General features: G+C 43.8%; 1 protein-coding gene across 2 annotated transcripts; it reads right to left on the bottom strand.

Moving 5' to 3' along the window:
- Positions 1-6,371: 6,371 nt before the first annotated feature.
- On the bottom strand, positions 6,372-14,447 carry LOC306938590 (ras-related protein Rab-7L1-like). 2 transcript variants are annotated; one of them, XM_079522839.1, is made up of 6 exons: positions 14,160-14,447; positions 13,630-13,763; positions 12,345-12,435; positions 10,485-10,666; positions 7,988-8,109; positions 6,372-6,741 (listed from the first exon to the last, which is right to left on the bottom strand). In XM_079522839.1, exons 2-6 carry the CDS (start codon positions 13,672-13,674, stop codon positions 6,606-6,608), a joined length of 576 nt encoding a protein of 191 aa, XP_079378965.1. In that variant the 5' UTR covers positions 13,675-13,763; positions 14,160-14,447; the 3' UTR covers positions 6,372-6,605. The 2 variants fall into 2 exon arrangements, with proteins under 2 accessions (XP_079378965.1, XP_079378964.1); XM_079522838.1 differs by having other exon boundaries at positions 12,345-12,416.

The raw sequence follows: 14,447 nt of genomic DNA, 5'->3' as shown, positions 1-14,447 counted from the left end.
TATTATATAAGATCTGTATGACGTTTCATTGACGTCTGAGCTTGCATGATAATTGCATTCATTGTATATTGTATACAATCATGACTGTACATTGTTTAGTGTGTCTCCGTGTGATGATGATGATGACGATGATGTCAGATAGCCTACGTCCCCCCCCCCCCCCCCAACTGGCTATTGGCCGGGCTGACTACAGCTAAATGTTTATTTTTATATATTTAGAACTGGCATCGGAGGAGGAGGATGATGATGATGATGAAGACGAAGAGTCAAGACTGCGATGGAGTTCTCCGACACTGAACCGGATGCATTCATTCATTTCAGTTGTTGTTGTTTTTTTAAATTTAGCCTACACACACACACACCGTCAAGAACAACTGGAATGCAGTGGTTTGGGGACACTGGGGAGTTTGGGGACAACTGTTTTGTATGTAGGCCTATTTATTTTCTGTAATATTTATTATAATTGTATTATGTTAGTAGTCATAAAAAATAAAAGACAAGCTTTTACAATGAGTTAGACCTGTCATGGCTATTTTGTTCACTAGTCTGAGGTTTATGGTTTGACTAAGCGAGTTTCAACTGTGATTTACTCTGTAACGGTAGATGGTAAGAACCCAATTTTTTTGTTATAATACAGTATACATTCAAGTCTATATTTTGATACATATCATGGGCACAAAGTCATATCAAAACAATGTCCTTGGATGAGTTTTTTATCAAAACTGTTTCTTCACAACAGGTTTTTGAGATACATGCATGAATAGACACGGTACTGGTAAGACTATGTAAACATGGTATATATCAAAATGTGCGTTAGAATGTCTAATTTTACCCCAAAAAGAATTGAGTTTATATGATGTTCCATTTCAGAGCTAGGGGGACTTTTAGCTGGATAGGTCAGATTGATCATGACTGACCATGCTATTTATAGATGGCAAAATATCTACAGTGGTACATGTGAGAAACTTTTTATTTTATTTTAATTGAACTAGACAACTCACCCTTTAAAATGAGATATTGCATGGCTATGTACGCCCAGCAGAAAAAAAGTTATTTAGAAAATAAAACTTCAACCGGTCATAACTTTTTTTGTTGTCCTAGAAACACTACCCAGTGTAAATGCAGGCTCTTTTAAATGGCTTCCAACACCACAACTAAACATTTTATCAACTCAGTTCATTTTTTTCCTGGAAGCAGACAAGCCAAGCTTTCTCTGAAGGTCTTTCGTTGTCACACATTCACAACAGAGAATTTTCAATAAATCATTCAAAAACGCCATTCTGCCATAGAGAAGTCTAAAAACTATATAGAAATCCATGAAACTCTCAAAGAGTTAACAGTTTTTGTATTGAGTTGTACTTGAAATCTACTGTAATCAATCAATAAAAAAAATAGTTAAAAGTTCAGTTTTTTGGGTGCAATTGAGCACAGAAAACCTAATAAAATGTTAAATCACCGCCAGGTGATTCCCTGTGTGCGGTCGGTCATTCCATCTAAGGTGATTCCCTGTGTGCGGTCGGTCATTCCATCTAAGGTGATTCCCTGTGTGCGGTCGGTCATTCACAGCCAGGTGATTCCCTGTGTGCGGTCGGTCATTCCATCTAAGGTGATTCCCTGTGTGCGGTCGGTCATTCCATCTAAGGTGATTCCCTGTGTGCGGTCGGTCATTCCATCTAAGGTGATTCCCTGTGTGCGGTCGGTCATTCCATCTAAGGTGATTCCCTGTGTGCGGTCGGTCATTCCATCTAAGGTGATTCCCTGTGTGCGGTTGGTCATTCCCTGTGTGCGGTCGGTCATTCACAGCCAGGTGATTCCCTGTGTGCGGTCGGTCATTCACAGCCAGGTGATTCCCTGTGTGCGGTCGGTCATTCACAGCCAGGTGATTCCCTGTGTGCGGTCGGTCATTCACAGCCAGGTGATTCCCTGTGTGCGGTCGGTCATTCACAGCCAGGTGATTCCCTGTGTGCGGTCGGTCATTCCATCTAAGCATGACACACATGCCAGAAAATAAAAATAAAACCTGACATCAGTTATTGTGAATATGCAATGCGAGTTATGTGAGGTAGTTGAACTCCTCTTCAGTGGATGGAATTGTGCACAGCCATGAAGTGCATCTCTGCTGCCTGGAAGAGCCTAGCTTTCTGATATGGAACATAATCCATACATATTAATACGAGCCCGAGATGTGGTTACTGGTGGTTTGCACTGACTGTACTGCAGAGAGAGCTCCACAGCTTTCCTCCAAGCCTGCTCCTTCCAAACTCTGTGGTTACTGGTGGTTTGCACTGACTGTACTGCAGAGAGAGCTCCACAGCTTTCCTCCAAGCCTGCTCCTTCCAACCTCTGTGGTTACTGGTGGTTTGCACTGACTGTACTGCAGAGAGAGCTCCACAGCTTTCCTCCAAGCCTGCTCCTTCCAAACTCTGTGGTTACTGGTGGTTTGCACTGACTGTACTGCAGAGAGAGCTCCACAGCTTTCCTCCAAGCCTGCTCCTTCCAAACTCTGTGGTTACTGGTGGTTTGCACTGACTGTACTGCAGAGAGAGCTCCACAGCTTTCCTCCAAGCCTGTTCCTTCCAAACTCTGTGGTTACTGGTGGTTTGCACTGACTCACTACACTGCAGAGAGCTCCACAGCTTTCCTCCAAGCCTGCTCCTTCCAAACTCCGATGAGATCACGCAGCCTCAAGAAGCCTCAGGCCCATGCCAGAAGACAGAGGGCCCAAAAGCAGGGAATTGAGGCAGATCTGAGCTCAGCTGGTGCAGTCCAGTACATTTATTGTATTAATAAATCAAGGAACAATGGCTTACGGGACGGTGATGCTGATATACAAGCACAGACAGCCAGATAAACAGTCCAAAAGGAGCAAGCGATAATCCACCCAATGTTCAGGCAAAAAGGGTCAAACAGGCAGATCAGTGACAGTAAAAATAAAATAAAAAGTCTTCTTTCAGAAGACTTTTTATTTATTTCGACGTCGGGCCTAAATGGGTTAAAACTCTTATAGAGTATCTCTCTCATTCAGAGAGAGTACTACATATCCCATCATGCATAGCGGGGGTTGCATACTGTAGGTGTCTTTCACAGGGCTTAAAGTTCTCAGTCCTGGGGACGGATTTCAGTCGGCCATGGGGAGGAAACCGCTGTATTACCAGCTCAGTGGCCTTGTGGTTAGAGTGTCTGCCCTGAAACTGGGAGGTCGGGGTTCGATCCCCGGCCGGGTCATACCAAAGACTGTAAAAATGGGACCCAATGCCTCCCTGCTTGACAATCAGCATCAATGGGTTGGATTGGGGGGTCAAATCAACTAATCAAATGATTCCCGAGCGCGGCACGGCTGCGGCTCACCGCTCCAAGAGATGGGTCAAATGCGGAGAACAAATTTCACTGCGGTAACGTGTGTGACAAATCGTATGACTTTGACTTAAATCTAATCTATTGGTCAGTGGTGGAAGTGGTGGTACATTTTGATGCCAGTACCTTTGTACTTTTACCCGTGTAAATCTGTAATACCAAACGTGTACGGTACTTACAGTATAACCCATTCTGGGCGGGAACCCTTTTTGGTGTTAGCATTATGTTATGCTTTAGCTATTGAAAAATAGCAGATCTACAAGCTCATAGCGCGCCACCGAGTGGCGCGCTACGAGCTTGTAGGTCTGCTATTTTTGAAAAATCGAAGAACGACTGATGGGATAACAGATTATTTCTTCTTTTTTTTTTTGTGGCTTTCGCCTTTATTTTATATTTTGTTATAGAGGGACAGTCAGTAGGCTGACAGGAAATGGGGAGAGAGATGGGGGGGGGGGGGGGTGCCATGCAGTAAAGGCTGTCGGGATCGGGAGTCGAACCCGCGGCACACTGCCAGACTTGGACTACCGGCCAAGGTGCCTGGACCGCTGACTATTTCTACAATAGGGTATTGATTTTGGGCGGGAACCCCTTTTGGTGTTAGCATTATGTTATGCTTTAGCTATTGGAAAATAGCAGATCTACAAGCTCATAGCGCGCCACCGAGTGGCGCGCTACGAGCTTGTAGGTCTGCTATTTTTGAAAAATCGAAGAACGACTGACATAGAAACATAGCTTTTTCAGAAAACTGTCAGGATGTAGAAGACATTTTTAGAATCTGAGGTCAGGTCAAAATGGGTTAAGTAAAAAACTAAATATGAGTATTCTATCACTCATGAGCCTAGGATGAACCCTGAGTGCCATCAGGTTTACAACCAGCAGGTGGTGCTGAAAACACACCAGTTAAAACAGACAGAAAAGAGTGAACACAAAACATGACATCTCAACTTCCAGGTTATGGAAAAGGTATCTCTGCCAGTTAGTGAATTCTTAACAGAAGGTAAGTTTATTGTTGGATTTATATAAACTCTATTGCCCAAAGGATTGACTGAGGATATTCCATGGCACGTTTGTGTTAACCCATTTTGGGCGGGAACTCCTTTTGGTGTTTCAAGCATTCTGTTATACTTTAGCTATTGAAAAATAGCAGATCTACAAGCTCATAGCGTGCCACCAAGTGGCGCACTATGAACTTGTAGGTCTGCTATTTTTGAAAAATCGTAAAAATGCGGCACAAATCTTTGAATAGGTATATATATTCTTTCAGAGCGAACGTTTTTTTTATTTCGACGTCAGGCCTAAATGGGTTAAAGGGACATTTCACTGCTGGAAGAAACTGCAGTCACTCAATGTTAACAATATTTGTAGTAGCTAACAGTAGAGCACAATTTGAAATTTGCACCCAATGGCCAGAAAAATAATGAAGTCTATGGCCTCACTCACACCTTCGCAACAGACTGATGTATGCTTGTTGTATACAAAGGGTGTGATACATCTTGCCCCAATGCATTTCCAATGGGAGTCACATGGTTTGACACAACATTTGTGTTATATGAGGGGGAGGGGGGCAGTCGAAACACAGCCGAAAGCCGTACAACAGCTTGTAGTCCAAAATGTGGACTACAAACCATGTGACTTCCATTGGAAATGCATTGGGGCGGCCATGACACTCACAACATTCATACAACAAGCATGCATCAATGTTGTATGCTAGATCGAAACGTGTGAGTGAGGCCTATGTGTTTGACTAGACTAGAGGGTTTGACCATATTTTCATGACAGGTTTTTGGTCATGAACATGGTGTCATGACTAAAATATATATATTAAAAAAAAAAACATATTACACACATGAACACCCCAGGAATGTTGTGTGCTAAACATCATTAAAATAAGCTCTGGTTGCAAAGGGCTGAATTGGCCCTTTAAAGGGGAAAACCACATCATCAAGATGTGTTTCACCATGTTAATGATTTTTTTCAGACCTCTAGTTCTAGGAAACACAGAAAGGGGGGACTTTTTATTATTTCCACACAACAGCTCTAAGGTACATTAATGACATAGTAAAATGTTGAAAATGAGTGGAATGCCCCTTTAAGTATGTGTGGGCTTAAATTAAATTAAGTGTCTAGTCATCTTCTAAGACACACTTTGCAGCTTTCATAAATCATTCCAAAATGTGCATAATGTATGCCTGTATTTACATTTATTTGTTCATTGTTAATTGGTGATGATGTTACACACACACGACATGTTCATGTCTGGAATGTTCTGGTTAGGGTGGTTAGTGAGTCACACATGCACATGATGCAGGCCACAGCCAATCATTGAGAGGCACGCCCAGTGTGATTGGCTCACACCTGTGAACACAGAAGGCGGCTGTGGCTCAGGAGGTAGAGCAGGTCGTCCAATGATCCATGGGTCGGCGGTTCGAATCCCGGCTCCTCCTGTCTACATGTTAAAGTGTCCTTGGGCAAGACAAATTGCTCCCCATGTGCTGGTTGGTACCTTGCATGGTTTCTGCCACAATCGGTGTATGAATGTGTGTGTGAATGGGTGAATGTAATGCACAATCTATGTAAAGCGCCTTGGATAAAGGTGCTATATAAATGCACCATTTACCAGAAGGGGTGGAGTCTATACAACACTCTTTGGTGAAGATTAAATAAAAAGGGCAGTGTGCAGGCCTGGATTCATGAATATTTCACACACTAAAGTCAACAAACACAATCTCCACCACATTGTGAAGTTGTTCAGATTTTTTTAACGTAACCCATTTTGGCCGAGAACCCCTTTTGGTGTTAGCATTATGTTATACTTTAGCTATTGAAAAATAGCAGATCTACAAGCTCGTAGCGCGCCACCGAGTGGCGCGCTACGAGCTTGTCCTGTCAGGATTTAGAAGACATTTTTAGAATCTGATCTCAGGTCAAAATGGGTTAAGCTATATGAAATACTTGCCAATAATATAGTGGTTGCAACTGTATTAGAGTCCCGTGGTGGGAGTTCTGCTCTGGTTTTGGTGAAATATTATGTAGTTCCGCTCATTTTGTGGGGGGCACTGGGACCACGCATTAAAAGTAAATTAATCCACAAAACTAACGTCATTTGTATTGTTGACCAATTTCTAAAATATTAGTGCAACTTTCGTTAATTTTTTACCCCTCTATCACACGGAACTATGTTTTTTGTGTCAATCAATTAATACAGTTGCAACCACTATATTAATGGCAAGTATTTCATACAACTTAAGGTGCTAGCCTGAGCAGCAACGTGTGTCCAGCACTGGGCCAGCATCGAGCTCAACTGAGTCCAAGTGAAAACCTGTGTCTGTATCTGTATCTGATGGTGGCACCGGCGACTGAACAGACAGCATCTCCTCCACCAAGCGCCTGAAACAACAAGGTGGACAGGTTAGTGCAAGTATTATTAACCCATTTTGACCTGAGATCAGATTCTAAAAATGTCTTCTACATCCTGACAGTTTTCTGAAAAAGCTATGTTTCTATGTCAGTGGTTCTACGATTTTTCAAAAATAGCAGACCTACAAGCTCGTAGCGCGCCACTCGGTGGCGCGCTATGAGCTTGTAGATCTGCTATTTTTCAATAGCTAAAGCATAACATAATGCTAACACCAAAAGGGGTTCGATCCCGCCCAAAATGGGTTAAGCAATATTACACAAGAGTGTGCTAATGAACGGTAAAGCACACCCTTCGAATGTAATATTGCAATTATACAACAGTTACCCTTTACAAAAACACATTGACTCAATTTTAAAACTAAGATATTCACAAAAAAAACATAATTATCCTAGTCACCCAGTCGGCTGCACTCTGGGAGAACAGAGAAGCTGATTTTTATGTTTTGATTAGGTGTTCCATTATGCTAGTTTGAACTTTGAAGCACAGCTAGATGGCTGTTTAAACCAATCAGATTGCTTCCTACCTGTTGTATAAATTGTGTTAATATTCAGTTCTGAGTCCATGACTATAGGTTTTTGTCTTCATGGCTTTTTAACATTACAGATTGAAACTGGGGTCTTCTTTCTTTGGCTCCAAAACAATTACTTCAGTTTTGTCTTTAGACTGTAAATACTGAGTGAGTGAGTGAGTGAGTGAGTGAATGAATGCACTTCATCATCATCATGTGGGTAAACAAACCATCTTCTATTCTAGATTCTGTATATTCATGGTAAAAAAATCATCCATGAATTAATTTTGGAGGTGAAGTATTCCTTTTAGTATCAAGGTTTCAAGTTTCAAGGTTTCTTTATTTTGTCTCCCAAGGGAGAAATTTGTCTTGGACCCCAAGGACCCGCCCTGCAGCATACAGATACAATACAATACAATACAATACAGTACAATACAATACAAAACAATATACAATACAAGACAACAAAGGCACACAGTGACCCGTACAACATTAAAAAAACACACACCAACATACCTAGTGCAAAAGAGGAAGAACATCACCTCATAACCTTCGACCCCTACCCTGTCTGCCCTCTGCAAGGACTCTGTTAAGGAGTGTGATTGACAGAGGGACAAGGGAATGCTTGTACCTATTATATTTGCACGCATCACCCACTAAATTAATCAGGAAGTATGCTGCATTGTGGTTCCTCTACGTTACAGTACCTCATGGCCTCGTTGACGTTCCTGTTGTCTTTCACCGAGGTCTCCATCCAGCATGTGAAGCCACAGTCCTGACTGAACCTCCGTAGGCTCTCCACTGACACCACTCGCTCTGTCAGGTCACACTGGAGAGACAGAGAAACAGGAGGAGGGAATGAGAGACAGAGACACAGGAGGAGGGAATGAGAGACAGAGAAACAGGAGGATCGAGGGAATGAGAGACAGAGACACAGGAGGAGGGAATGAGAGACAGAGACACAGGAGGAGGGAATGAGAGACAGAGAAACAGGAGGAGGGAATGAGAGACAGAGACACAGGAGGAGGGAATGAGAGACAGAGACACAGGAGGAGGGAATGAGAGACAGAGACACAGGAGGAGGGAATGAGAGACAGAGACACAGGAGGAGGGAATGAGAGACAGAGAAACAGGAGGAGGGAATGAGAGACAGAGAAACAGGAGGATCGAGGGAATGAGAGACAGAGACACAGGAGGAGGGAATGAGAGACAGAGACACAGGAGGAGGGAATGAGAGACAGAGACACAGGAGGAGGGAATGAGAGACAGAGACACAGGAGGAGGGAATGAGAGACAGAGACACAGGAGGAGGGAATGAGAGACAGAGACACAGGAGGAGGGAATGAGAGACAGAGACACAGGAGGAGGGAATGAGAGACAGGGACACAGGAGGAGGGGATGAGAGACAGAGACACAGGAGGAGGGAATGAGAGACAGAGACACAGGAGGAGGGAATGAGAGACAGAGTGAGGGAGAAAGCGTAAGAGAAGCGCGGCGAGTGAAAGAGACAGAAGGAGAGAAAGATGGATGGTGGGTGGGAGAAAGTGAGAGATAGGGGCCGAGAGAAAATGGAGGAAGGAGAGTCAGGGAGAAAGAGAGGGAGAGGGGGAGGGAGAGAGGGAGAGCAAATTCATGTTTTTCTTTTGAGGGGCGCAGGATCCTATAGGATAGAACATTGTATATTGTTTCTATAGGATATAGCGTGTCTATATTTTGTTTAGGATAGGATGCAACATTGTATTTTGTTTCCAGAGGATACTTTGGACGTCACAGGAACGTTCACACTGCAGGTGAAAGTGAAGTGGATTTGACCCGGACCACATCGCCGATCCGCTCTACCTCCTGCCTGAGAGAGACAGAAGTGACATGCCGTTGATGACCCCTGACCCTGGCCTGTAGGACATATAGATGACCTCTGTAGGACATATTGATGACCCCTGACCCCTGTAGGACATATGGATGACCTCTGTAGGACATATTGATGACCCCTGACCCCTGCATGGCATGACCCCTGCTATCTCTGCACTCAAACTGCTGTCCTTTTTCACCCATTTTGGACGGGAACCCCTTTTGGTGTTAGAATTATGTTATGCTTTAGCTATTGAAAAATAGCAGATCTACAAGCTCATAGCGCGCCACAGGGTGGCGCGCTACGAGCTTGTAGGTCTGCTATTTTTGAAAAGTCGAAGAACCACTGACATAGAAACATAGCTTTATCAGAAAACTGTCAGGATGTAGAAGACATTTTTAGAATCTGATCTCAGGTCAAAATGGGTTAAGCCAGAGGTTCCCAACCACTGGTAAGTTTGTACCACTAGTGGTTTTGAGCCCCCTCTGGTGGTACACAGAGGAGTATCAGAACAGGTCAGCTCCATATATGGAGATCTAAGGGTGGCAGCGGGGGAAGTGTCTTGAGTGTACAGAACTAAGAACTAGAACTAAGATGAGAGAACATATTACTCCAGTCTTGGCTTCATTGCACTGGCTTCCGGTTGTTTTTAGGATTGATTTTAAAATTCTTATACTTGTTTATAAAGCTCTCAATGGTCTCGCACCTTCCTACCTACATGACTGCCTGCCTGAATATGTCCCAAACCGCCCCTAAGGTCTTCCACTGCTGGCCTGCTCGTTTAGCCTAAAAAAATGGCAACTAAAAAATACGGAGAAGCAGCTTTTTGCTTCTACAGGCCGACGGCGTGGAACAAACTCCCACTGTACCTTCGACAGGCAGCCTCTGTAGACATTTTTAAAGCACAGCTCAAGACCCACTTCTACACCCTTGCTTTTAATTGATTTGTTTTTTTTATTTTTTTTGTTATTCATGTCCTCACTGTATTGCATTACTGCTCTTGTTTTTTAATGTTTATGCCTTGCTTTTCTTTTCTTTTTTTTTCTCTCTTCATTGCTCTGTAAAGCACTTTGAGCTGCATTTCATGTCATGAAAGGTGCTATACAAATAAAGTTTTATTATTATTATTATTATTATTACAGAGTTTGATGAGGGCCCAGGTAGGGCCGGGCCTTCATTTTTGGGCGTGTTGATTGGACAGGTATCAAAAGGGAGACATCGAAGAGGAAGGACGGGTGGGGAAGGATCAACATATGGAATGTCAGAACAGATCCATATATGGAGATCTAAGGGTTTGAGGTTTGAGGTCAGAAGTAGAGTTGAATGTGCTGTTGTTCTAGTGCAGCTTTATTCACCTTATTGGCCAGCAGGATGCAGGGGAGGGGCTGTCCGTTGGGCAGCAGGCTCTTGTCGTCCAGGTCCTGTTTCCAGTGGCGACAGCTCTGGAAGCTGGCGGAGTTGCTGACGTCGAACATCACCACGCAACCCGAAGCGCCTTTATAATAGACCCGGTTCATAGAGACGAAACGCTCCTGACCTGAGGAGAGAAAACAGAGTCAATCCATTTTGGGCGGGAACCCTGTTATATGCTTGTATGTATGCACACCTCACTTTACAACATGCTGATCACTATGTGTTCACTAATAGCACTTTGTCCTCCCTGTAGTGCTGATCTATGCTGCTGGGATCTACGCTGCAGTGGACACTCTCCTCACCTGGCTGTCACTCAACTGAGGCTGCCGCCGCCCTGTCCCAGCTGTAGCTCATGCATGATTAGGGCCAGTGTATAAATGTGTTTGTCAGTTTCAGTAGATCCCGAGTGGAAAATTGGCAGAGAAGGTGGGACGAAGACCTGAAAGGACGAGGGTACTACAAGGTACAAAAAACAGTAGCCACTAAGGAGTAAGAAAGAGGAGTAAGAAAAATTCATTACAAGGCTAAGGGTGGGCCACACTGGGTTAAACAGCACCCTCTTTACTATGGGTAAGGCAGAGAGCAATAAATGTGGAAGTTGTGGGGAAATAGAAAATGTTGAGCACGTTTTACTGAACTGTGATAGGTACATAGAGGAAAGAGCACAACTGAAAGACAAAGTTAATAATGCAGGACGGGAATGGGATTTGTCAGGGATTCTTGGAGCAGAGGGAAAGGGTGTAGTTATGGTGAGGAAGGCACTGTTTACATTTTTATACACTACAAACCTGAGTAGTAGGATCTAAGTAGCACTAGAAAATTGACATGATGTTGCACACTCTTGTACAGTAGGTGGCGGTATGCACCTTTTATGTTGGTTGCGATCCGCCAAAAAACGCAGAGGAGAAGAAGAAGAAGAAGAAGAGATCCCCAGCACCCAATCAGAGAACACCATGCTGCCATTATGCCTTAGTTAAGTTTGTCTCTCTTTCTTCTTTTCAGTTAAGCTGGGCTGGTCGTAAGTATGATTTTGGGTATTTTTCTTTTCTGGTTAGTTTAGTTTCATATTAGGTTTTGGTAGTTTATGGGAGTCTGGTGACTCCGACATGCACATAGTGCGTAGCTCACCAGGCTCCCCTCTTTTGTTTGTTTGGCCAGTCCATCCTTTCTTTTGTTTTGTTAGGGCTTTAGTTAGGTCATGTTTTTGTTGATGGTACAGTTTGTTCACTCAGTTATTTATTGCCAAAAGACACTGATGTGCGATTATGATTTATGAATAAAATGTCATTGTACTTTTGACCTGACTTTTGTCCTGTTATCATGTTATGGTCCTTGGTGTTCGAGCCAATTTTAAAGGGCCGTAACAAACCCCTTTTGGTGTTTTAAGCATTAGGCCTATGTTATACTTTAGCTATTGAAAAATAGCAGATCTACAAGCTCTATGAACTTGTAGATCTGCTATTTTTTTTAAATCGTGAAAATGTGCCTCAAATCTTTGAATATTCTTTCAAGAGTTTCAGTTTTTAACTCAAATCTTTGCTCCTGGAGAGGTCCCCTGGAACAACATATTTTCAGATGGGGGTCGGCGGCATATTACATATAATTTTTGGGGTCCTTGACATGAAATATTGAGAACCACAGATATATAGAAACATGAGGTTTTTCAGGAAAAAAAAGACATTTTAAAAATTTCGACGTCAGGCCTAAATGGGTTAAACTGTAGACACACACACCACAGGCACACACAACCATGTAGAATCTAGTAATCAATGAATCAGTCTTATGTGTTGTTCTTAATGTACCTGCAATGTCCCAGAGCTGCAGTCTGACTCTCTCTGTGTCTGTCCAGAGCAGCAACTTCAAAGTAAACTCCGCTAGAGAGAGAGAGAGAGACTACTTCTATGAAACGTTGCATTTCCTGTCAATCCGTCAGTCAGTGAGTGCGTCACCTAGAGCATTAAGCAACTAGTCGACTAGTTTTATTTTTTTCCCGATTTTGTAGGCCTCAAGATCAGGTAGATTATAGTTATAGTCACCAATGTACACAGTTTTTAAATGTACAACTATTTATTTAAAAAAAATTACATTTTTTTTTAAACATACTAGGTGGTTAAACAACTAGTCGACTAGTAAACTAGGCAACTAGTAAAAATGACTAGAAGTGAATGCCCTAACGTCACCCCCACGCCTCCATATGGTCACGCTATAACCGATAACCAGTGTGGTTGCTGTGACGTGACGTGAGTAACACTTGCAAAAGAACCAAGGAGCTAACTATCATCACCTGGATATCATCATCTCCATATATGAAGATCACAACACTGACCTCATCAAACCCTGCATACTAACCATACATGGTTTGACATACTAGATCTGCATATATGCAGGGACGGATTAACCCCCATGAGGGCCCCTGGGCCGGTCATTTTTGCAGGGCCCCCATAGGGCGCGTGCGCGTGACATTTTTGTGTTTTTCCGTGTTTTTATCATCTTTTTGACCTAAATTTAACAATCAATGGCCAATGAAGGGCCCCAGGAGCCCTTTTCAGGGAGTCAAACCCAGTACCGCGCGGGTCCAATTTCCCTGAAGGGCCCCTGAGAGCCAAGGGCCCCTGGGCCACGGCCCCACTGGCCCAATGGCTAATTTGTCCCTGCATATATGTGACCGGGTCTGGCAAATAGGCCCTCATCTCGACCAGAGTAATTTTTCAGTTTTTTACAGATTATTAAAGTACAGAATGTACAGTTGCTATGGAGCCGGCCAGCAACTGTACATCTGACCTCACTGACACCAGATTAATAGTTTAACTCCTGCTTCTCAGCTGTGCCGTATTAAGAAGCTCTGTTGTTTCAGCGCGACCAGGTCGCTTCTCGCCCTTAAGGCGTCTTACTGGTAATAAAAAAGGTATACTCTGCACTGTTGAAAACAAATTGCAGCAGTATGAAGTATGTGTGTAAATAAACATTTACACACATACTTCCTAAACTAGCAGTGGCATCGGAAAACAGCCACGCTCACATCAGAGAAGCTTCATCATAGCAGATAAACTAAAGCCTCTCAAAACATGCAAAGGATTATTACATTACCTCCCATTGTCGTCTTGTAATTCTTGTTGAACTGTCCGTTGACATAGCGGTGCACAAAGGATGATTTCCCAACTTTTCCGTCTCCTACGATCAGTATTTTGAACTGGTGCTCCGTCATAACCTCTCCGCTCTCCTCTCCCACTCCGCTCTCCTCTCCCACTCAGCAACGCTCTCCTCTCCCACTCCGCTCTCCTCTCCCACTCCTCTCCTCTCCCACTCCGCTCTCCTCTCCCACTCCTCTCCTCTCCCACTCCGCTCTCCTCTCCCACTCCTCTCCTCTCCCACTCAGCTCTCCTCTCCCACTCAGCAACGCTCTCCTCTCCCACTCCTCTCCTCTCCCACTCAGCTCTCCTCTCCCACTCCGCTCTCCTCTCCCACTCCTCTCCTCTCCCACTCAGCTCTCCTCTCCCACTCAGCAACGCTCTCCTCTCCCACTCCTCTCCTCTCCCACTCAGCTCTCCTCTCCCACTCAGCTCTCCTCTCCCACTCAGCAACGCTCTCCTCTCCCACTCCTCTCCGCTCTTTTCTCCCACTCAGCAACGCGGTTGAACAGCACAGAGAAAAGGTTCCTCAAAGCAAGACGGCTGACATCAGTGACATTAATGCTCGCAAAGCCAAAGTACAACTCATTTCTTTTTCAGTTACCTTTTCCCTTTCTTTTAAACAAGGAAGCTATCACTGAAAACTCTGCCTGTATAGACCCAGCTTTTTCTGGTCTGACCCCCAGGTGTTGTTATACTACTACCCTGCCCTAGATCAAGCCCAATTGATCTCCGTCTCCATCCTACAAGTCTAAAATAAAGGCTTTACGTTGAGAT

Source organism: Electrona antarctica (assembly GCF_951216825.1).
Source record: "Electrona antarctica genome assembly, chromosome: 2".
NCBI lineage: Eukaryota > Metazoa > Chordata > Actinopteri > Myctophiformes > Myctophidae > Electrona > Electrona antarctica.
This window is presented reverse-complemented; position numbering and strand designations above follow the sequence as displayed.

Excerpts from the sequence above, each read along its gene's own strand:
- LOC306938590 (XM_079522838.1), bottom strand. The coding sequence starts at position 13,747 with ATGACGGAGCACCAGTTCAAAATACTGATCGTAGGAGACGGAAAAGTT. Across the intron at positions 8,110-10,484 it reads GCATCCTGCTGGCCAATAAG|TGTGACCTGACAGAGCGAGT; the intron begins GTGAATAAAGCT and ends CTGTCTCTCCAG. Across the intron at positions 6,742-7,987 it reads AACGTCAACGAGGCCATGAG|GCGCTTGGTGGAGGAGATGC; the intron begins GTACTGTAACGT and ends TTGTTGTTTCAG.